The sequence below is a fragment of the Camarhynchus parvulus genome, chromosome 2 (assembly GCF_901933205.1).
Source record: "Camarhynchus parvulus chromosome 2, STF_HiC, whole genome shotgun sequence".
Taxonomy (NCBI): Eukaryota; Metazoa; Chordata; class Aves; order Passeriformes; family Thraupidae; genus Camarhynchus; species Camarhynchus parvulus.
In genome coordinates, this window is record NC_044572.1 from 147420402 (window position 1) to 147444124 (window position 23723).

Below are 23723 nucleotides of genomic sequence, written 5' to 3' on the forward strand. Positions count from 1 at the left end.
ACAGCACATCACTGGTGACCTTCATCTCTGCTCCCCTAAAATCCATTGGCTGATCCTCAGTACCCAGGCCAAGTTCACCTGATGTTCCCCACGTTCATTCCTCCCTTCCCTAAAAGATCAACACCAAGGTCTTGCAATGGACTTCAAACAGGTGCCTCATTTTCTAAAAGAAAGCAATTCAAAGCTTTCACTTTCAAACCTCAAATCTTCAAGAGGCAATGGAGAAACATTCCCAACTCGGTACTCATTCACCAAGGACTGCCTGGTGAGTGGTCACATTTCCTTAGCAGCTGTCTCCACATAATTCTGTGTCTAGAGAAGCCCTAACAGATGAGCCAACTCAGAATTATTTGCACTCAATGCAAGCCACAACCCATTTAAGTTGTATGAATATTGTCAGTGAAGAGCCACAGTAAAATAATGGCAATTTTTTCCAAATATCTGACATTACTCAATTCAAATTCACCGAGCTGTACACACAGTTTTGTTTCAAAAAGCATTATGCAAAAGATAGGCTCAATTCCAAGCAACTCTGCAACTGCACATTTTAATTCTTATTTAAAGAAAGTGATTCTTAAGGGCTTGTTACCATTAAAACATAATAGCTTGAGATTAGAGCATTTACACAGAATTTCGTACCTCTTTTTGCTTTGCAGAAGACTGCATTTTACATATTTATGCAACTAAATAGCTTAATTTTAAATCAAACTTTTAGCTTCCATGTTGTTAAAATAGTGACTGACATCTCCCATTTACTTGATGATATTCTTTATTTAGATTTGCCAGGCTGCATGGTTGGAGATTCAAGTAAATTCAAGTAAACACAGACAAGCTGTATTTTAAAATGCATGATTCAATTCAAACATTAAATTTTGTTTTAAAGGCAAACCAGTTTTGACTATGCATTGGTGTTCCATTAATAGAAGCAAGAGTTTCTAATTAATAGATCTAGATTTCATTGTAACAAATAAATCTCAGCAGCTGAGCTTCTAATTGGAGAATAAATCAGTATCCCAGTTTCAACTGAACTAGTAAATGCACAGAATTAAATTTTAAAATGAGAAAATGTTCCTTTTCTGTGTCTAGAGGCAGTTAATTCTGAGAGAAAAAGGGTTAGAAGGTCAAGTTTCAGAGCCAAATGTTTAGCTGGTAACTTCCGCTCAGCTTGAGAGTTTTCACTTCTATTTATTCTAATTTTAGAAATTATCTGCAAACTACCCAAACTTTAAATACAAGAACAGGATTTAGCAAAAAATCAGTAACAAGCTTTAAAAAGATGAAGTTTATTTAGGAAAGAACACATTCAAGTCAAAACTGACTTTCCAAAAGAGTGAGTTTTCTTCCACCCTTAGGAACTGGTGATTTTCTATGCAGCATAGAAAAATAGTAAAATCTGAGCACTCTTGAGCTCCAATACCACTGTGTTATTTCTGTTTTCTAATTAAACCTTCAATTCATTAACAAAACCTGGAAATTTCAGTCATGTGGCATCAGAGAAGAACTCTAATGACACCTTTTTGCCAGTTTATAAGAGAACAGTTCACAGTAAGTAAAACTGTAACCTAATCCTCCCTCTGCCTTCAATTCTCTTGCTTTTGTCCTGTACTACAATTCAAGATTAAAGGTTTGTTGGTTTATTTTTTCCCAATATTCCAATATTTTTATAAGAACTATAAATTTAAAGTAATTTTCTATGCTAAATGGACTCTCGCACAACATCAGGTTGGACTTGATGATCTTGGAGGCCTTTTGCAACCTTAATGATTCTATGGTCACACAGTATCAATCTCAGCAGTTACCAAAAAAAAAATACAGGCCAGAAATACATTTCTGGCATTTCTTATCAATAAAAAACACCAAACTCAACAACAAGTTCTATTTTGTATGTATTCAGGAGAGAAGGAAAGAAAAATATTCAACTGTGTTTCAAACACATGGGAGAATATTTAGTTTGATTTTTTCAAAGGCACTAAACATCACAGTTATCCTAGGCCTATGAAACGGGAAGTTTTACTCAGACATACAATGTCTGAAGGCAAAGAACACAGAAGATTCTTGTCTTTAAGAGTTCAAATCTTTTTAGGATTAGGGATTAACAATATCACATGTGGAAATGCAGAGTGGAAGAGTTTAAAACCTTGTCTTCAGGACAACTTTCCATACATATATCAACAAAGCTCCACTGTAAGTCCTGGAAAATCCAAGGACCTTTTGACAGCAAATAAGATCTACAGGCAGAAAGCAAATTTATTCCAGTTTATCAGTTCCTCTCTTTCCTCCAGCATTGATCTGAGCCACTAAACAGAGGGAATAAAGCAGGCAAATACCTAAAGTTTGCCAACAAAGTTCTTTGCTGCAGGAGTCACTAAGGGGAGACATTTGGCCATAACTAAAGGAGAAAAGAGAAAAAAAAATAGCCAACCTATACTTTTTCACTTCCATCCTCATTATTGTAAACAAAGGAATAACTGGAAAAAATGCATTTTTTACCTAGCTTACTGAGAAGAAAAACCAAATTTTAAAATAATTTAGTACTCATTAAGATTATTGATCTCATTAAGCTGGGAGATAAACAAGTCACTATGGAATATTTTTCCTAAGAAACATAATACAAAACAACAGTTGTCACTTTTGGCTTTTCTGGGTGATTCTGTAAATGTTACCTGGTCCTACCCCACAGAAGAGTCCTCACACACACCATTCCCATTGCTGAAAATCATCCACAGACACATTCATTGCATTGTCAACCTTTGACAAATCAAATCCTGTTAAAATATATCGCTGAATTTAAAAAAATAAATAAATAAACTGCAGAATGTAGCGGAACTCAAGGGCACTGCCCCAGTTAAATACTGTTTAACTCATGTCCATCACATTTAGCTTCTAAAAGTTAGAAACACAGAATGGTTTGGGTTGGAAAGGACCTTAAAGATGATCTAATTTCAACTTTCTGTTGACTGCCTACCATCCACAACCCACTCAGGCATACACAGAACTCCCCAACTTCCCTGCTCTCTATTCCTTCCCAAATTAATTCTGTTACAAAACAGAGTCACGTTATTTGACCGTGGATCAGAAGAAAGTGCAAATATTTGCTTCTTTAAAAATCCTACCTTGGTCAGAAAGGAAATCCAGCATGGTCTGGAGCAGGAAGGAGAGATGCCTGACACATAGGGCAGGATTGCCCATCCTCCTGGAAGCATAGACCAGCTCATGGAGCAGACGCATCTGCACTGCAGCCCATCCCCTGTGAGTTCCTGGGGAAAATGCAGGTAATATAAATCATAATAATTAATGTATTGTAAAGGTGGAAATCATCACAAACACATTGGTTTTGGTTTTCTTCACATGCTAAGCAGTAATTTTATGGCACTCATACCAATCACCCAATGGTTGTTACAAAATCCAACCCTTGTAGTCAACACAAAAAATAGGATTGCTGTATTTGCTTGAATATCTAAACATGAATCAAGTTTTATTTTATATGCTTGTCTATCGACTAATAAATGTACAGTTAAAATTCTGAAGATGAAGTTAACACTTCCCAAAACCAAAATTATACTCAAAACCTTTAATTTTTTTAAAATTCTCTGGACAATGCACATGAGATTTCATACAGAAATTGAAATCATAGAATCACAGAATGGTTTGGATTGGAAAGGACCTTAAAGATCATCTATTTCCAACTCCCTGCCATAGGCAGGGACACCTTCCCCTAGACCAAGTGGCTTAAAGCCCCATCCAACCTGGTCTGGGACACTTCCAGGGATGGGGCAGCCACAGCTTTTCTGGGCAACCTGTGCCAGGGCCTCACCACCCTCACAGGGAAGAATTTCTTCCTAATATCCAGTTTAAACCTACTCTTTCAGTTTGAAGCCATTTCCCCTTGTCTTGTCACTCCATGCCCTTGTAAAGAAAAAAAACTACCCAGTAATTCTTAACTCTCTTTAAAGATCAAGCAAGAGATATCTTTTTCTAAATGCTTTCCCAAGCAATAAAAGCAATAAAACTTTAGAACACAAGGCACATATCCTGATTTTCAGTCTTTAAGTTTCAGGCTATGAATTACTTCATATTTGTAGAGTATCTATGGGAAGAATAAATAGATGATCTTAACATAACCTTCCTTTCAGAACCATAATATGCAGCACTCTTCATGAGGCTTAACCTGCTTTTAGTAGTAAGCAACAGCAATAATTTTTAAATAACAGATATTTCGAGATGTTCAATACTTCATAAACTTCAACAGCCTTCCTTGTAATATCACCCATCAGCATTTGGCAAACTGTTTTAGGAATATTTACTGCAACCAAACCTTGAGAGTTTATATTTTGAGAGTCTCATTATTTTTCATGTGTGAAATGTCATTTCTATCTTAGAGTTTGCAGTGATCTTTCCATATGTCTCTGAAAGAGCCATTTTGGGGATAAAAAACGAGACTACTCACTTCAGTGCAACATGAAGGTAAGGGAAAAATGAAAGATAAATACCAGTCATGTCTTTTCTTTGCTTTTTTATTTATAAATTCTTGCAGAACTTCTACAACTTCTCCCAACACAGTCCTATCCCAGGGTACAGCATATTTTTCCCAGCACATTCCCTATTCCTAGACTCTTAGCATCTTTCCACCAAGTCCACTTGGCATTTGCTACCTCCTCTCACATATAATCTGACTGCCAAATCACAACAGTTTTAAAAAACCAACACTAACCATCCACAAATACAGCTCAGCCCATCTCTTCCTGCTCCTCTCCTGCAGCTACAGCATTTAGGGAATGGTCCCCAAAACTGCTGCTGTATAACCCAATGCAAGGTAATATTAATCATTGGTATTGGAAAGGTTTAGTCAAAAGGAGCTGCTAAGCAGCAATTTAGCTGTCTCTGATCTCATTTTTGGGAAAATGTGACATATTTGACCCTAATAATTATATTATATATATATATATATATATATATATATATATATATATATATCTGTGTGTCTATATACAAAAATACAAAGGATTTTTAATCCTTTTTGTCAAACAGCTATAAAACCAAAAGAAATACAGTTTCTGATGGGACAGCTGAAGGCACTTTAATTGAAAAAGTAATCCAGAATAATAGATGACCTTTTTATGTACTCAGAAGCATGTTTTCCAAAAACATAAGAAACTAAGTTCTCATAAATAACACGTAATTACTTCCTGCAACCAGGGAACCACAACAACACATTCAGCAGTGACTTGCAGAAATTTGAAATTACTGGAACAACACTAAGAGAAAGTGAAGGCACAGTGTTAAACAACTGCTTTATCTGCTGCCATTAGTTTCAGATGACCAAACAACTTAGGTCCAGGATGAAATCGCTCAAGGAAATTATTATGGAAAGCCAGCTAAGTGGCAATCCCACTGACCTTTGCTGAAGTCCTGAGGGTCCAGGGAGAGGCTGTAGCCAGGCAGGGTCTCCAGCAGCAGTTTGTAGCAGGCCCTCCAGCCGGGCTCGGGGATGCTGGGCGCCGCGCACTGCATGGCCGCGATGCGCTTGAAAAACGCCGATTTGCGGTGGAACCCGATGCGCTCGTACAGCTCCGACAGGATGCTGTAACGCTGGATCTTCTCCTCTTCTGAGAGCTGCAGTTGGAAGGGAAAGGAGGAAAGGGATGGTTTTTAATCAAAGATTTAAAGTGCTGGGTTTTAAAAAACAAACAGGAGGAAAGATATAATAGCAGACATTGGCGCTGCAGAAGGGCAGGGATTTGCACATAGCCAGGCATGACAGCTTCTGCAGCCAGGGAAAGTTAAGCTTGGTTCAACTGTTAATAAAAACTGCAAAGATGAAGTTCTGCAGCTTCAACTTTATTTGTAAGTGGTACTAACAAGTAAACAGTCAAAACAGTCAGTAACAGCTAAAGAGCTCCACATTTTATGGAAGATACTTAACATGATATTGGTGTGAATGAAAGGAGTGCAAAAATATAGCACTTCCAAGATTTATTGATTCACTAAGATTTTCATCCCTTGAAGATTAAATCTAATCTTGAAATCTCAGGCTATGAAGGCAAGAAACTACTGTCTCGATTTTTATGTTTCTAATCTTGTAAACCACAAATTTTTCATTCCATGAAACTGCACTGTGATTTATACACCGTGAGATTGAATCACAGAATCATAAAATGGTTTGGGTTGGAAGGGACTTTAAACATCATCTTCTTCCAACTGCCTGCTATGGGCAGGAATGTCTTTTTCTAAACCAGCTGGCTCCAAGCCCCATCCAACTTGGCCTTGAACACTCCCAGGGATGGGACATCCACAGCTCCTCTGGCAAATCTGTGCCAGGGCCTCACCACAGCCTTGCACAAAGCAAGTTTTGGAGGGCAGCAGTGAGTTCAAGGGGAGCTTTTCCCAATAAGGTAAAAAATAATGTTAAAGTAGCAAAATGTCATAGAAAGACATAGATGTCTTCACTGAGTCAAGTATTGGAACAGCCTGCCCAGGGACATGGTGGAGTCACCATCACTGAAGGGCTTTAAAAGATGTGTAGCTGTGACACTTGGGGACATGGTTTAGTGTTGGGTTTGGCAGTGCTGAGTTAATGGTTGGTCTTGAGCTCTATTCCAACCTAAACAATTCTATGATACACTTGCACACAAGTGAGATGGAATTTAGTTAAAGTCCTGTTAGGCTTAAAGCTGAAACCAACTTGATAAGGAACTACCACCATGTGCTCCTTCAGCTTATCAGTGTATTGGCCTAAGTCCCAGGTAACTTAATTCCTTTTGCCTCTGGCCTGAATGATAATCTCGCTTTGGAGTCAGCCAGCCATGAAGAGACTGCCACAGAAACTCTGGATGATTCCTGCTCTGTGTCCCAGGAACCAGCAGGCAGAGCAATGCTGACACCTAGTGCACAGGACCTGGCACAACCAAAAGCAATAAAACGTACTTGAAATTACTCTAAAGCTGCCAACACGTTTTGCAAAGTGTTTCAAGTGACAAACTTCACCCAAAAATAGCCCTAAAGGACAGAAACAGCAACTCATTCTTCAAAACTGGAAGTATCAATCAGTCTGCTTAACTTCAGGCACTTAAAGGCTTGGACAGTCAAAGGGAAGCTGCTCACCACACTGGCTGGTTTTTTAAAAGAAAGGATTAGGTCTTGTAAGCAGAGCTTCAAAATGTCTTTCAGGCACTCAAATCCTGATATAATTACAAAAAGCAGTCTGTTCTCAAAAGTCACTTCTAATTTTGGATACAGGGATATGAGACACATCAAAGAGGAGTTATCAGAGGGCACCATGACCTTATCTGACAGTTCAAATTTTTGTACTTCAGGATATGAAGAAATACACAGAGTAGCAAAGCATTTTAGAGAGTTTCAGACAATTTTTGAAGCTGAAATTCCTATTTTTTCAGAAATGACAACAGAAGACAGTGCCTGACACAAAAGTACCACCCATCCCTAAGGCCAAGCCCAGTATCATGAGTTGTGAGAAAAGGTAATTGCACCAGGGTGAAACCTTTCAGAAATCAGTGCAGCTGGAAAAAAACAAAAAACACAAAAGGAAAGCACAGAAAAAATTTGGAGACGTTATCATAGTTCCCAAAAGCAATCACTCAGAAAGAACATGAGGTATCATACTGAAGTCACCTATTTATGCCATTTTTAACAGGTTAGAACAATGAAAAATATGGCAGCAAAGTTGAAAAGGGTACAAGTACATAATCCAGAAATAAAGCAAAAAAAAAATAGCTTTAAAAAACCATTCAAAAGCTATTCCTTAAATACAAATACTGACAATGTTCACTAAATTCTTTCGGATGATAAAAGACAGGCCAGTGCTATTTAGGTAGACAGGAGCACTAATAATTGGAATTACTATGAGAGAGGCAGCAGATTCCCAGAAAGCTTTATTTTCATCATATCTAAGTTTTTACCACTGTTACATAACGTGTTGCTTAATGGTTGTCCCCAGAGTTAATCAAGTATTTTCCTCAGCTGCAGAAAACCTTTTTTCATCACCACAAAGACAGCAAAATTGCATTTTCCTAAGCACAAACAGTTATGTGTTACTATCCAGGAATTTAAAAGAAGAAAAAATGAGAAAAAACCCACCGAGATACTCCAAGTAATTAATTCTGGGAAGATTGCAGCAGGCATTCTGCAGGCCACCAGTGTAACACCTACAAACATCTTTCCTGACCTCACAAATTTATAAAAGCTTAATGCTTGTAAAGTGGCTGCAAAACAGCCACCACCTGAAGCACAGCATTATTTCCACCTGGTTAATTTTTATTTGACTGCTCTACCAGACAAAGCTACAACTGCACCTGGAAAGGCTGTAGGTCACTTTCCAGGTAATGGAATTTTTCCTCGGGCTTGTTTCAAGTCAGGCTTTCAAAGAATGCAACTTTTTATTTGTTTTTTAATTATTCCTTACTACATTAAAATTTTATAATCTCACTTTCTCTGTAATTATATTTTACAATTTATTCCTCATAACTGGATGCAAAGTTAAGTCTTATTACCCTGCAGCTCATCAGAAAATACCAATTACATGATATTACTAGACTGAGTATGAAATTAAATTTATGGATAGGAACTGGTTTTCCTGTTTATAAGTCTTACACTTTAAACTGTGAGGTGTTTTTTTCTGCTGCAGAATATTGGTTGTGCTGATGTTCTATTTACCTACAAATGAAAAGCACTGTCCCACAGTTTATTCCCTCAGCTATCCCAGGATGACTCCTCCTCATGAGTTAGTCCAAATTATAAATACAACTCTTGTTTCCATGCTTCATACATTAAATCTTAAAAGCTGTAAATACAATTCCCAGCCATACCTCTCTTTATGGAAAACACATTTCCCAGCCCCGAAAAGCCCTGGAAAGTCCTACAGTTATTTCACACAATAATGCCAGCACAATCTCTGCTCCCCAGCCCTGCAGAGATCCCAGTCGGTACTGGTTTGGGCTGGACTGGTTGCAGGCTCACTGGCAGCTGGGAAGGGCAAAAATACCAAGAGATTTTGGCCAGGGGGTGGGGGTACACACACCAGTGAAGAACTGTGATTCCTTTTCCCAGGTCTTTGCCTGAAAGCCCCAGATTTTCAGAGTGATTTGGAGAGAAGGGGGATCACATTTTCTATTCCAAAGGAGGTTCCCGCCCTCCTTGTCAGACACCTGTCCTTCAAACCAAGATGCTGGGTCTTACAGGTCTCCTCTGATAAGAAGTGAAAGTTGCAATATCAGTGGTGTCAGGGAGAACAGGGTATTCTTTTCATGGCACTTCCAGAAAAAGAAACAACAACAATGTTGGAGTTTGCAGGCAACAAGAATAACAGCACCAGAACAAGAGGATGGGTGAACAACAAAGGGTGCAGAACTACCAGCAAAAAAACAGATTATAGAATTAAAGAGAAGGCCTTTAGCACGACAAGGATTATGGCAATTAAGGCACTCTCTAAAAAGACTGATGATTTTTATGACAGCTTATCAATTAATTATTGTCTCATTAATGCTTTGTTAGAAAATTTATTCTAGAGAAAGGATTCTTAGCAAATGAAAGAAAGTGTTCTACCTCCCTCATAAATCGGCTGTCCCTGTCTGAGCCGAATAAGGTCAATGGTGTGGACTTAAACTGCTCATCTTACCAAGATGTAATGAGCAAAAACCAAAAACCAAAAATGAAACCTAACAGGTTTTTATTAATCCTTTCAACCACAGCAATCTCTCTGTGAGCAGTGACACCAAGCTTGAGACACTGCTCGAGTGTTCATGTTGTTTTTGTGGTGATACTGAGCACTTTCCACACAGCTCCAAACACTGATTTCCCCCCTGAATTCCTTTCTGATTTGGCTTAATTAAGACTTTGCACTACAAAACAAAAATTCAGTTGATTAAGAACACTAATCAGACCCTTCAGCTCACTCTGCAACAGGCCATTCCTGATTTGCTCAGTTGCATTGAATGAGATGCAATCAAGAAAATTTTAAAAATCCACTGCAGAGCAGTCCCAGGCAGCTGGTTTTCCCTAGTACAGCATCACAAGAGAACAACAATGGGATTTTTTTTTACCTTCACAAGGGAAAAGAAGCAACAGAGTTTAATCTCAAACTAAGTCCTCATGTTTTTAGATGAACTCTCCAAACCTTGTAACCCAGACTCACAGATGTGAAAATCCTCAGAAGTCAAGCTCTTGTCAGAAGGAATGCAGTGGTACAGAAAATAAACTGGAGACTCCTGAATCTAAGTAACTTTCAGTATATTCTGATAAATGACAAGAGAAAAAAACCTGGACTTTGCAACTGACCTGCCGAAGGTTGATATAAACTGCATTCTGTAGAAACTCAGAGGCTTCCATGCTCCTCTTCTGCATTGCCAGGACTCTCACAGCCTTCACACAAGCTTCCAGTTCAATCACCCCAGCATTCTTGTACTTGGAGAGGGAGAAAATTAAAATAATATTGAAGTATTGCACCTGTTAGATTTTATGAGCATTTCTGCTCAGCACATAAATCAGCTGTCACATCCTCCAAACCCAGCAATTCCTTAATGCTAATGACTACACTGTTAAATTATCAACATATGCCCAAGTGAAAGTTAAGGTGTCATCTCAAATATTATTGTGCAAAACAGCTGCTTTCAGCCTCTTCACTCACTGCTCTCATATTGAGAGTTCAGGTGAGGAGATAAGCTGCGAATATTGGAACCATTTGGGATAACCTCATATAAATGGTTGGTTGTGGGTGCTGTGTCTGCAAATAAATTCTACCTTTACAATGCAAATATTTTTATTGCTGCATCCATTTTCTCTTTAGTTAAAACAATATTCCTGATGAGAGAATTAGAAACCAATCTGACTGTTCCAATATTTGTTTGAAAAACATTTGCTGTAAATGACTGTTTAGTGATTTAGCTTGCTTAAGGAAGCTAAGGAGACAATGCAGATGTGCATTGAACTGTTTGTGCTCAGATAACAAACAGGCAATTTTCTAGCCAGACAATCTGGTCTGGTGATTTCCTCAAACAACACTGATACTGGGTATTTTATTTGGCCCACCTTCTGCTGAAGTTAAGCTCTCTTCAGGTTTTTATATTTGAAAACCAATGGGGGAAAGAAAGCTCAATAACAAAATGCAAGAGTTACACCAGCAAAGCTGTCACATATTCCTCTCTCGTGCATTTTTATTAGCAAAAGCAAATCAGGGGAGATTGAATCTATTTTAGAAGGTGCTACAAAAGTTTTTTCAGTTGAATGAGAATATAAAAAGTCTGCAGAAAGTGCTGCTTCCTCAGCATTCGAGCAAGGAGTTACTCTGTAGGTCTGGAACAGACAGGAGGTAACTGTGCTTGTCTTGAAGAGTTATAAATCAGTCCTGACACAAATTTCTTTGTTATTTCAAGTGAAGCTGCAGTGAAGCACAATTATTACTTGCTGAGAGCACAGTGCATATTATAAATAATCAAAATATAAATATCCTGCCTTAAGCTCAACTAAGTCCAATAATTTTATACTCCTAGACACATCACACCCTTTCAAGATGAGCAATGTACCCTTAAGGTAACATTAAAAAGCTGAATGCATCCTTGACAGTTATTGTTTTACTGATGGATTCTAATTTATCTGACACTGTGCCCAGAATTATCACCTTTCATTGCTCCTGATCATAAATTAACTCATGCACACAATTGGAATTGTTTCACTTGGAGAGTCTCCCTTTAACATGGACATGAAAATGCCTGTAATAAATATTTATAAGCTTAGTCTAAAGATACATTATCAAACAAGAGAAATACCTGAAATTAAAAAGTGATTAAATAACTCCCCTGCAATACAATCAAACTTATCTTTAGTGTTGATGTGGACACTGAGCCACCATCTTCACAGTAAAAAACAATTATTTTTCTTTTCTTATTATGACTGCAGACATCAAGCTCCTTTTCCATCTCAGGCTCTGAGCATTTGCACAAAAACCTAAAAAGTGCTCCAGTAGAGCTGGAAGCTGTTTTACAAACCTCACTGCCATGCTTTAAAAGATCCCCCAAAACCAAAGCCTCAGCAGTTCATAGTTGAAAAGTACTTAAAGTGTTCATTTATAAATAATCAGGATTACCTTGCCATAGTAAGAAATGGCTTCTTTATATTTTTCTATGATGTCTTCAGGACTCAGGCAGTTCTTGGCACGTCCTATCTCAGCACTGGTATCTGCATTGATCCCATTGGAGGTCAGAGCACCTGGAACAGAACAGGGTCAGAAATGAGCACAGGGACTCTTGGCAAATGCTAAATATCTAAAAAGCAAGCTAGGGTATGCTGTAGGTTTGACACAGAATACACAAGATACACTTGCCCTACCTAGAAAGAAAGGAAATCATCTTTCACTTAGTAAAAAAAATTCATGATTTTTAGCCCTTATCTGAATGTTTAGACTATGAATAAAATATAGATTGCTAAACTTATATTATGGCCACATCTGAATAGCCAGCTTTAATCTTTGAACTATTCCTTCTACTTTAAAACTGGGTTTCTAAAGCACACCTTAGGGGAAAAAAAGGCTCAGACAAAACAGTAAGAAAATGGTTTTCTTATATAAGAAAGAAGGCAAGAGACAGAAAGGATCTATATAAGGGATAAGAATTTGAAATAGATGCCAAGGAAATCTGGGGTATTAGAAAGAATGTGGAAATTTTATTTTTAGAATTTGATTTTATTGGAGTTAACATCATAAAAGTGGAAACATATCAAAGGCTTGGCAAGGCTCAATACCTTCTTACATATTACTTAATCTGCAGCATTATACTGTAATTTATTTAGGATTATACACTAATTGATTTCTCCAAGAGGTTTTTCTGCAAAAATGGCAAAAAATCTCTGTATTTCAGAGCTGGCCCTAACTGTCAATAGACAGTTAGAAACTACTGTGAAAGCTATTTCTGAATTTACTCAGGGAGCAGAAAGAATGGTTTTTTACATACTTAAATGCTAAGGCAACTTTTTTTAATATGTTTATTAACCTTAATGAATCAGACCAAGCACATCTGGAGATTAACATTATTTTTATGGAAGTGCAAGATGTTTGTTCATGATGACTGAGGGAGCACCATGACACTACAGAACCACATGTGACCATTCACGTTGGTCACTTCAAAAATATTTTTAAATCCTCACTACTCATGGAAAGAAATCCTGTTGATCAGAATTTACTGCGACACAATCACAGAACTACAGTATTTATTTTGTGCCAGTTACCATTCAGTCTCTATGATTTCTCAAGATTTAGAGCCAAAACCTGAAGCATCAGGGATCACTACTAGTTTTGGCAAGTGACAGTAACTATCTATACAATTGCAAAACACATCAAATAATAATACAACAAAATACTTTGGAAACATGCAGGAAAATAATGTACCTGGATCAATGAGAACTTCTTGTGCCCCTAAAAGGAGGAACAAAAATGATTTTTTTCAGCCTTAAATTGAGCCAGCAAATTAAGTTCTTATAATCTTTTATAACATCAGGCTTGAACAAAATCATCAGATTAATCAGGATTATCACTGTTGTTGTGAAGGACTACCAATTATAATTCAAGTAGTCCCTGTATGTTAAATCTCATTTTGTTAATAAATAAATGTGAAAGTCTATAAAGTTGCAATGAGTTCTAAGACACACTAAGAAGAATTTCAGAATTTTCAGTGTATAATTTAAAGCCATATCTTTTTCCCTTTATCTTTACTGTTTTGGTTAGCAAGTTTCCATTACAGTCCACTAAGTATTAATGCCAGGACCTACAGTACTTAAATCTTCTTGTGGGAGCTCATTTAATCTGCACAATACTCTAAAATAAAATTTCCAAGTAATTTTATCCCTTTTAATTATCATTAATTTCTCTCCATCTAATTTTCTGAATAATTGAGTCATGTCAAGCCAGTAAACCAGACTGTCCATGTAAGAGTACTGCAGAGTTGGATTACCAGTATGGAACACCTTGTTGCCCTAAACTTTGGTTAAACATGGCAATAAAATTGTTCATATCAAGGGTTAAGCAGTCAAAAACAATTATTTTATCAGCAAGATAGACCCTCCCTTCAGTTGACTTGCTCAGATTCCAGACAGGTGAAGCAGAGATTTAAATCTAGATTGAAATATACACCAACATTTCACTCAGGGGTCATAATTCTGCCTGGGGAAAGAGCAACAAAATCAAGATCTTAGAACTCCCAAGAAATAAAATCCACTGGAGAAATCCAAAACAGCCAGTGATCTAAGCATAAAGCAATCCAGACTCATCTTGTTTGACATACAAATCCCACAACTGACACACCACATCCAGATTTCCTGGCCAGGAGGAACTGAGCAACTCCGAATCTTCCTTTACAGTGAATGCTGCAGAGACACATCCAGGAATTCCAGGGGACACAGCCTAAACCTGTCCCCATAGAAACAAAAGGGTTCAGATACCTGAGAAGTCAAAGCACCCTTTTCACAGAATAGTTTGGAAAGGGACCTTAATGACCATCAAGTTCCAACCCCCTGTCCATGGGCACCTTCACCAGAGCAGATGGTTCAAAAACCCAACCTGACCCTGAGCACTTCCAGGGATGGGCAGCCACAGCACAGAGCAGAAGCTCAGTTGTAATTTGGAGCTTTCTTTCCAAAGTTGTTTCCACATAAAGCACACACCCCATCTGCTGAGCAGGTCCTGTGCTGCAGCCTAAAAATGCCAAAGGATGGAAATCACAAGGGATTCCAGAGGAAGATGTTTCTATTGGCTGGATCTGGGCAGGAAACTTCATCCTGTGAAGGCTGAAGTAACAGGCACAAGAGATGCAATTCCAGGTACAAGAGGAAGCACTAAAGGTAACTCTCTTATCTACATGCCTCAAAATCAGGCAAAAAATTTCAGTTCCAAGTGTGGCATTTCTTGATTTGTGCAGAATTTGGAAACCCCTTTTTTCTGGCTTTATCCCACAGAAAGATTCAGAGGCATTTGTTCCTCAGACTGAGCACTGTCCTCACAAAATTAATTACAGTGAAAGAGACTATAACCAAAGGTGCAGTTTGAAAGGATTTCAAATGAAAGGCACCGCAGAGCCAGGAACAGGTAATAAAAAGAAACTTTCAGAAAACTTTGCAGGAAAATTATATCACAGCAACAGCTGTTTGGCCAGAGGGAGCTCAGTAATTCACACCTCCAAACACAGAGATCATAACTAGAGTTAGGGAACAGTATCTAATGGGCCACAAACTAATATTTTTGTCTGCAAAGGATGACCAAAAAAAACTGTAATCAATTTTTCTTCACAGAAAAGTCCTTTGAAAAATCTTGTCATATGAAACCAAAACATTATTAAAATACAACTACAGTAACAAGTTTGAAAACTGGACTTTGAAATACAAGACAACTTAAATAGAAACCAGCAATAATATAGATTATTATAACCCAAAATAGATTCAATTATTCTGATAGCTGTGACTTGTTACCCTCTTTAGTAACCAGGAGTACCCATGACAAACAAACAGATTGCAACATCTCCTGACAAATATTCATTGAAAAGTAGATAAAGCTCACTAACCAGGTGAAATTGTAACAGCCAATGTAAAATGCATTCATAGGTCATGGGACCACATGCACAGATTTAATGACTAGGTATTGTATAAAAATTAGTGTTCTATCCTGAAATAAGGTAATTTTACTGTCACAATTATCTGATTTCAATACCCACAGTTCATAATAAAGGTAATACAAAGCAAGTGTTTACCAGATTGTGACTTCTAAAATAATACAGATGGGTGGTTGCTTCTTTTAGATGAAGGAATTAATTTTGACCACATTGCACAAAAGAGAACTTAACACCAGCACTGAAACCCAGCAGTGTTTCAGTGCTGAGTGAATGCACACACAGCAGCAGCTGTGCTGGGTTAGCCCAAAGGCCTGGGTAGCTCCCATCGATCAATGTATTTCCATTTTCCTACCCCAGCCCAGCCTCTGCTGAAAGCCACAGAACCTTTCAGGAGCTGTTAACACCAGGTGACAAGTGTCAGGTTGTGTGACAGGCTCATCTGCACAGCCACAGAGGAGTGGAGAGGATCAGTGACCATCAGCTGAGCCCCAATAACCAAATCAGAGCCAACAGAGCTGTGGGGGGGGGTGAAGCTCAGTTCAGTTACCCCAGCAGCTCTCTGGATCCCTTGCAGACAGACTGGGGGGGTCACTCCTACAGGGATATGGGGCTCACTGGAGGGAAAGATCATCCTGGGATTGTACAAGATTCTTTCTGGGGTGTAGGGGATGAGCCAAAGGCAAGGAGAAGGAGGGACTGAGACAGTTTAGGGAACAAGCATGGAAAAGCAGAGGGGAGGGCGTGTGTGTGTGCTGGTCTAAGCACCAACAACTGCAATGGGCTCTGGCTCTCAGCCTTGCGGGTTGAGGTGCCAGCCCCTGGTGCAGTGCAGTGCCAGCCCCTGGACAGACTGAGGCTGTGTCTGTGTTCCCTGTGTGTTCTCCAGGCCTGCTGGGAACTCCTGCTCAGCCTCCTGTCTGCCTGGACCTGGGGCCATGGAGTTGCAGCAGCCCTGCCTCTTTCACACACACTACCAGATATGGCACCTCTGAATGCCAAGGAGTTCCATGGCACACCTGGAGGCTGGATAAAGAGTAACTCCTTTCATCTCCTTCTCCTTCTGCTAAGCTCTGTTTGATGTCCTCCAGTTCTTCTCTTGAAAGAAACACTGAACCTGTGATCCCTACCATCCTTTTCCACAATGTTCACTGCATTACAGTTTGCTCTCACATTTCTCCTCACCCATCTCCTTTGCAGTCCAAGAGTTTAGAAAAAGTATACTAAATCTTAAATATTATGTTCATTTATTGGCATTTCATTAAAAAAAATCTATTTGTTACTCATTGAGTAGAGTAACAAATAGATTTAGAGTAGCAAAAAAACTCTGAATAAAATGTACCAAACTTAATTCTTCTTAATACATGCAGCCCTGCCAGATCTTATTTAATGGAAACTGTTTGAATCTCCTCCAGCAAAATTCAAACTATCACAGACAGGTGAAGAAATCAAAAGCTTTGTAATTCTCTGCAAAGCATGACCACATTAAACATTAACACCAAAACAGAAAAATAATTGCAAAAATCAAAAAAAAAAAATTCTTCCCCAAACCTCCCTCCTCTGATTAATGCTGTCATCTGTATAATTTTACAGCATAAACCAGAAATGTCATCCTTACCTGGCCTGTGCCTGTTGCCTGCCTCAGCAGAAAGAGAACCTCCTTGGGCCCTGCGAGACCCAGCTCTACCCCCAGTGCCACCTGGGTAGTGATAGATGACAGATGCTGAGCACAGCCCCTCCAGGGCAGCTGCAGAGAAAAGGAAAAAAAGCCAACAGGTTAGTAGAGACATTTGCAGGAAGTGACGCATCCTGTGGTAAAGTCCATTTACACAAACAAAATGTGCCTGAAATTAGATGTCTAAAGAAAAAAAGTATCTTATGTATCTTACTTTTTTAGAAAAAAAGTATCTTATGTAGCACAGTTTCTATTTTAACATTATGTTATAACCTAAAACTATATTTAACACAGTACTTAAGAAACTTAATACAGCATAACTTTCTAACATAACACATATAATATTCATTTTCATATTTGCGAAAAGCCAGAATAAAATACATATTTACATAAAATACACATTTTTCACACTTGGGATTACAAGTGCCCCCACCCAGTCCTACCTCCAAGCCAGAGGAAGTCGTTGACAGAGCGCAGCAGCTCCACTGCCATGTGGTAGTGCACCAGGGAATCCTGCAACATCCCAGCCTGCAGGCACAGATCTCCCACGTGCTTCCGCATGCGGCCCTGGCAGCGCTTCTTGTAGTGCCTGCAAAAGAGAGAAGCACTTCAGGAACGCTGCTCTAGGCTAACAAACACCTCAAGGCAGTTTTCTTCCCTCCTTCACAGCAGATCAATATGGATTTACTCTCTGCTTCTAAGCAGATAGGAATGCTAACTAACGTCGTGCAAAAGGAGCAACAATTTGAGGATATATTGGAAAAAGCCACGTATCACATATTTTGGGTACACAGCTAGAGTCACAGCCTTGAAAACCTCCAAAGCAAGGTTCCTGCAGACTACAGTGAGTATTTGGCTGCCTGTCCATAGCTGATATGCTGCTTTTTTTGCTCTTCCAGTATACCCAAAAGCTCATTGTTAAGCCAGGGTGATCTCTTGTTCTGCCTTTCTCCTTTCCCTCAGCAGAGGATGGATTGTTCCTGTGCTTTCAGGAAGCTGTTCTTGAATAAATCCCACAGCTCCATGGATGCTTCCCACGGAATCCCTCACATTTTGGCTCTGAGCATATTAAAGGTGACCTTTCCAAAATCCTGCTCTGGGCAGGGGCCAGAACCACCTCAGACCCCCGCCCCCAGACCTCACAAACCTCCCCCTGTTCCCAGCCCCTTCTTTTAAAGGGATCATGAGTGAAAAAGCACCATCACTTCAGGCAACAGCTGACAGAGTTTCTCCTCCTACTCTTTTTTTACATGTTAAAATAAATGGTGATGTTCTTCCCAAGTGAACAGACAAAGCCTACTGAATATATTCAACAGACACCATGGTACAGCTGAAAAGGCAACTTGGGCATAAATCTGTATGAGAAAGGTACTAATCCTACTATTTTGTTTGGTTTTTTAGTACATTTCAGCTAAAGAAAAGTTTAAAAAGTAGCAGATGCAAAGCAAGACATACTGGACTTGGAAAACACCTCATGGTTTAAGAGACAGTTCAGAACAACTCTGCTCTCCCAAATCCATGAACAATCCTCCTGTTCTCCCTCCTGCAAAAGTATTCCCTGGCCAGAATGACCTTGCACTATAATTAGAAACTTGTTTTATGAGGAAGAATTTTAAATGTCAACTGAGATACTTTATTAATTTGTCTATGTTACTTTCAATAGTATATCCTGTTGTTCTAACAGTGTCTTCTAAGTACATCCAGAGAGGTATGAAAGTTCACTTTACAAATATCACACCAAGGAAAAACAGACTCTTATTTCCTTGGATAGTTTAAACTACAATAAAGGTCTATCAAAAATGAAAATTTAATTAGAAGAATTGCTGCAAATGTCATTCTTTATTGTACACATGAAATCCAAAGAATCTGGTAAAAATACAAAGAACCATCTTGGATTGACATAGTTGTAAACTCTGAGCTCTTAGGAGATGTAGTGATACTTTTTCAATTTAATTCCTTTAATTTAAATTAAATTGAACAGGTTGCCCAGAGAAGCTGTGGATGCTCCATCCCTGAAGTGTTCCAGGCCAGGTTGGATGGGGCTTGGAGCAACCTGGGATAGTGGAAGGTGTCCCTGCCCATGGCAGAGGGGCTGGAAGGAGATGATCTTTAAGGTTTGTTCCAGCTCAAACCAGTGATTTTTTTTAAAAGTTACCAAGACTATTTGAACTTAACAACTTTAAACAAAAAAGAAACAAACAAAAAAAAAACCCCTAAGGTTACACCCCCACTCCAGATGCTGAACTCTTATTCCCTGGAGTGATACCAGAATAAAAGAGGAATGTCAATGTTATGGAATGAAACCAGGTTGGGGCAGTGGGGAGTTTTTTCAAGAGATGAACTGAAATGTCACTGAAACAATGTCCATAAGGCATCTGAACCAACTGTCCTCATGAAGTCTGTAATGCAGAAATGATAAAGGAGAAGAGGCACAGAACATATGAAATGTAAGGGTAGGAATAAGGACATTCATTTATTTCCTTTAGATTTGAAGGCAGAAAGGCCAGGAGGAAGGCAAGAATCCAAACAATTCCATGTCACTGGTTTATTTGCCTTCAAGGCTATCAGTTTGGCTCGGGTAGTTTACACCACAAAGAAACATCTTTTCAGACACCAAATAATGTCTCATTCCTTGCAGCTGGTTTGGAAAAAGGAGATGAAGAGAAAGTAACTGATTTATACGGACAGGGGACAGAAATTGAAAAAGAGAAGATATATAGAAGTACAGACAATGGCCTTATAAAAACTGAAGAGAGAAGCTATCAGAACCAGTGTTATTGTCTACCAAAAAAAAGGAAAAATAAAAGGAGACAAGCAATAGGTCTCCTATTGCTTCTCTCCATCTAAAAAGTTACAAATAATTCCTATATAAATGTTCTCACTTTTCTGATCTAGCATACCATATTCACAATTGATGGGAAGGTATTGCCATTAAATGAAGCTCAATACAACTGTTGTTCTTCATCTTTCAGATGTGTCAGGAATTGAAATATTTGTCTTTTACTTTTCAACAAGTATGTATTTTATAGATCTTTTAAGAACAAAAATGCAAGAAAATTCAAAGTGAAAGCTGCTCTGGATGAACTATGGAAGGGCACCAAATCTTACCAAGATTTCGGTCTGAGCTTTGAGTTATAGAAAAATAACTCCATCAAAAAGTTCCTTTGTAATCTGGAATCAGCATTGCACAGGAGAGTTTAAATTGGTTATAAATCAGATTTTCCTACTCTCTGCACTCCAGAATGAAAATAACATTGTAAATGTTAAATTGCTTAACTTTTTTTTTTGTTTTTTACAGAACTGGTAGAATTGGAGAATCAGTTTCCTTATCCAACTATAATTCCTCTCAAAGATGCCACTGCTTCCAACTCCATCTCTGTGCTTTCAAGCAATCTTTATGTTTATGAACAAATTAAAGTTCTTATTCTCTCAAAACTGTACTTTATAAGCTTTCTTTCAGATTTTCCAGCTAGCAGATGGTTAAGTTCATAAATATGAGTCATACAGCAAAGGAAAAGAGATGATGCCTGACTCCTAAATCAGGACCTGATACCAGAATAGTTTTGATCACACAGCCTCACCACCAGCTCTGCCTAACCTAATTCTGCTGCTGATTTATGCCCAGTCAATATATCTGAAGTTTGAAGGCATTTATTCACCCAGACATCAATAAATATTGCTCATAAAACCACTGTTCTTTGAGAAACACTCCTTTATTTATAGAAAATCAGATAATTTATTCCTGCTGACGAAGAAATTGCCTATTAATCATTCAAAAACTGAATTCACTCCACCTATTTTTAGGCTCTTCAAGGTATTGCCAAGACAGGATTCATCTCCTACAGGCCGTGCAAGTCACTGCCATCCTCTTGGAAAAAATTTTCTCACCAATTACAGAGTAAGTTTATACCAAACAAATGTATAAACTGTCTTAATTAGGCAGTCAAAATTAAGTACAGTGAATTCAATTACTTCAAGTATGTCCAAAAATACAAAATGCAAAGACTTCATGGAAACGAAACCCACTCTCCACAGACAGCAAAACTTAATTCACTTCAGATTTGGGAAGCCTCTTTTTAAAAAACTCCAGTATCTACAAAATCAGACCCTTAAAATCACGTCCAAGGGACTCATTGTTCCTTCTATGCATCCTGGTGTGCAAATTTAATGGGAAAAATATCCTATTGCATGTATATTCATATATATATATATATATATGTCTCAGCATAAAGTGATGATTGCTCATTTTAATGCCAAGATAGTTTTGCTTCACAGCTTTAGCTGAAGAACCTGAAAGTGAGAAGCTTATAGATCTCTTCCCTCTGAATTATTTTTTATTAAAATCCTGTTAAAATATTTCAGCTCTCTCCTGCTTAATCCTAATCTATTTAGGGACATGAAGCCCATATAAATTAACAATTACTTCCTCTAGGATAAGAGGACAACCTTTCTCTAGGCCAGTTCCTTGCAGCACCCTACTGCCAAGAGCAGCTCCTATTAATTTTTCCTCTAGAAGATCATTTACAACATGAAATTTCAAAGAAGCACCCAAAGTCTCTCCCTACAAACCCCTTCCTGAGTGTGATGCACTCAGAAACATCCCCAGGGAAGGCAGTGCCACCTCCTGCACGGCCACCCATGGAATGCTCCTTGGTGTCACTCACCCAAACTCCTCTTCTGAAGGTCCTAACCACACAGAAAAATTCCATTGACTACAAAACTACTTTAAAATCTTATTTTCTAAAGTTAGCTGGGTTAATGCTCTACCAAACACACTCTTATATTCACAGGAATCACCACAATCATGACCAGTGACCACTGCTACCACTTCAAAGTGGAGGACAATAAATCTGTTCCAGGAACTATGAAGAACTACTTGATTTCCATTTCTGCCTTCTTTGCTCTTTAGGATATGTGCTTTATTCTTTCATCTCCAGCTCTTTTCTAGGATCCCAGGATAATTTTATGGAAAATTTACAGTGTTATATTTCAAGACAGAATTTATTTTCACTACAAACCATCCAGAAACAAGTTTGACAGAATTTCTGGATCCTCAAAATTTGGCTAAATTTACAAACAAGAAACATGCAAAATCAATTCTCAAAAGTGTATTCATGCAAAATGCTCCAACAAAAATTTCCATCAATTTCTACTAATTCCAGTTAGCATGCAGAGCTATAGATATCACCAATCATAACATTATCCAGACTTCAAGAGACACAGCTACGGCATTGGATCAACTGCCAGAACTTTTGAATTTGGAAATCAAACACAGGCAGCAACAGCTTCATGGCTTTGGAGTTTAAAAAATAAAGCAAATTCCAGAGGCCAGCAGCCACCTAAGCAGACTATGTGTGTCCTACAAAAAAACTCAGCATTGCTACCAAATATAATTGCCAAATGCGCCAAAAGGGGGCAGCTGCAGTGGTGAGGCTCCAGGCAGCAATTATTTTTGTGTGTACTAAAAAAATAAAGATAAAAAGCAACACTAAAATATGCAATGAAGGCGAAGTGAAGAGGCAGGACATGGGAAAAAAGCTAACTATTTTCAAAGATACACAATCACATCCTACCTTTTTAGACCCAACAACAAACTCACAGGGCAGTATGAGAGAAGAAGGGGGGGAAAAAAACAGAAAGGAACAAACAGAAATTAGAAAGACAGAGAACAGAAAGAAAATTAACAACCACATACACATACTGAGATCATCAAATTTGATAAATCAGTGCACAAATCCCAGCTATGACACTTCTACAAACAGGGCCCTACATCCTCATCCCTTCACAGCATTAAATGATGCCAGTATTAAAAAAAGAAAGAACCTAAGACACAAACTGATGCAAACAACATTAAAATGAGCTTATCCAAGTAGATTTACAATCATACTTAAGTATGTTTATTTTTAGCTGAAAACAGAAATAAAATAGAAAACTTAAAACAAATGGGATTTTCAGTATTTCTGGCACATATATTTCCTAGTTTTCAGTTGGTAGGATGTTTTTATCATCATGAGAACATGTGTTTCCATTGTTCTCCATCAATCTCCCAGCCTCTACAAATAACTATCAAGTGCAACTGATTTCAGAAACTTTTTCAACTATCCTCAGCAGCCCGGTGACCACACAAATATTTTATCCAATTTACAGCTGAAGAAACGGAAAGAAAAAATAAATCAATTTGCAAAAAATCCCCACCTGGCTGAATGCTCCAGGGATTAACCCAGGGTCAGCCTCTCAGTCCTACAATTTCTGTTTAACAGACAACATTTCTTCAAAACATTTTAGGACTCAACCCACTATTTTTCATACATAAAGTTTTCTACCAGCCAAAAAAAGTTCTCCTACACACAAAATTCAGTGAGTTTGTGTATGCTGTCATCTCAGTCAGCTCTGAGAATGCGTCTCTCCTGCTCATTATACAAGCAACTTGCAAAAGACAAAGATCATCC

At 38.3% G+C, this 23723-nt stretch overlaps 1 protein-coding gene across 6 annotated transcripts in view; it reads right to left on the minus strand.

Annotated features, from left to right (window-relative positions):
• TRAPPC9 (trafficking protein particle complex 9) overlaps positions 1–23723 on the minus strand; it is a 441577-nt gene that overhangs the window by 412127 nt on the left and 5727 nt on the right. For 5 of the 6 annotated variants that reach the window (XR_004060513.1, XM_030943197.1, XM_030943199.1 and 2 more), the window contains exons 3-9: positions 17718–17863; positions 17218–17346; positions 13391–13417; positions 12095–12216; positions 10291–10416; positions 5397–5613; positions 3114–3257 (exon numbers count right to left, since the gene is read on the minus strand). Coding sequence is in view for 5 of the 6 variants with exons in the window: in XM_030943197.1 (XP_030799057.1) it covers positions 3114–3257; positions 5397–5613; positions 10291–10416; positions 12095–12216; positions 13391–13417; positions 17218–17346; positions 17718–17863 (911 nt within the window). In the remaining variant the exon portion in view is untranslated. The remainder of the gene's footprint in view (positions 1–3113; positions 3258–5396; positions 5614–10290; positions 10417–12094; positions 12217–13390; positions 13418–17217; positions 17347–17717; positions 17864–23723) is intronic. The other variant, XM_030943200.1, reaches the window with a different exon arrangement.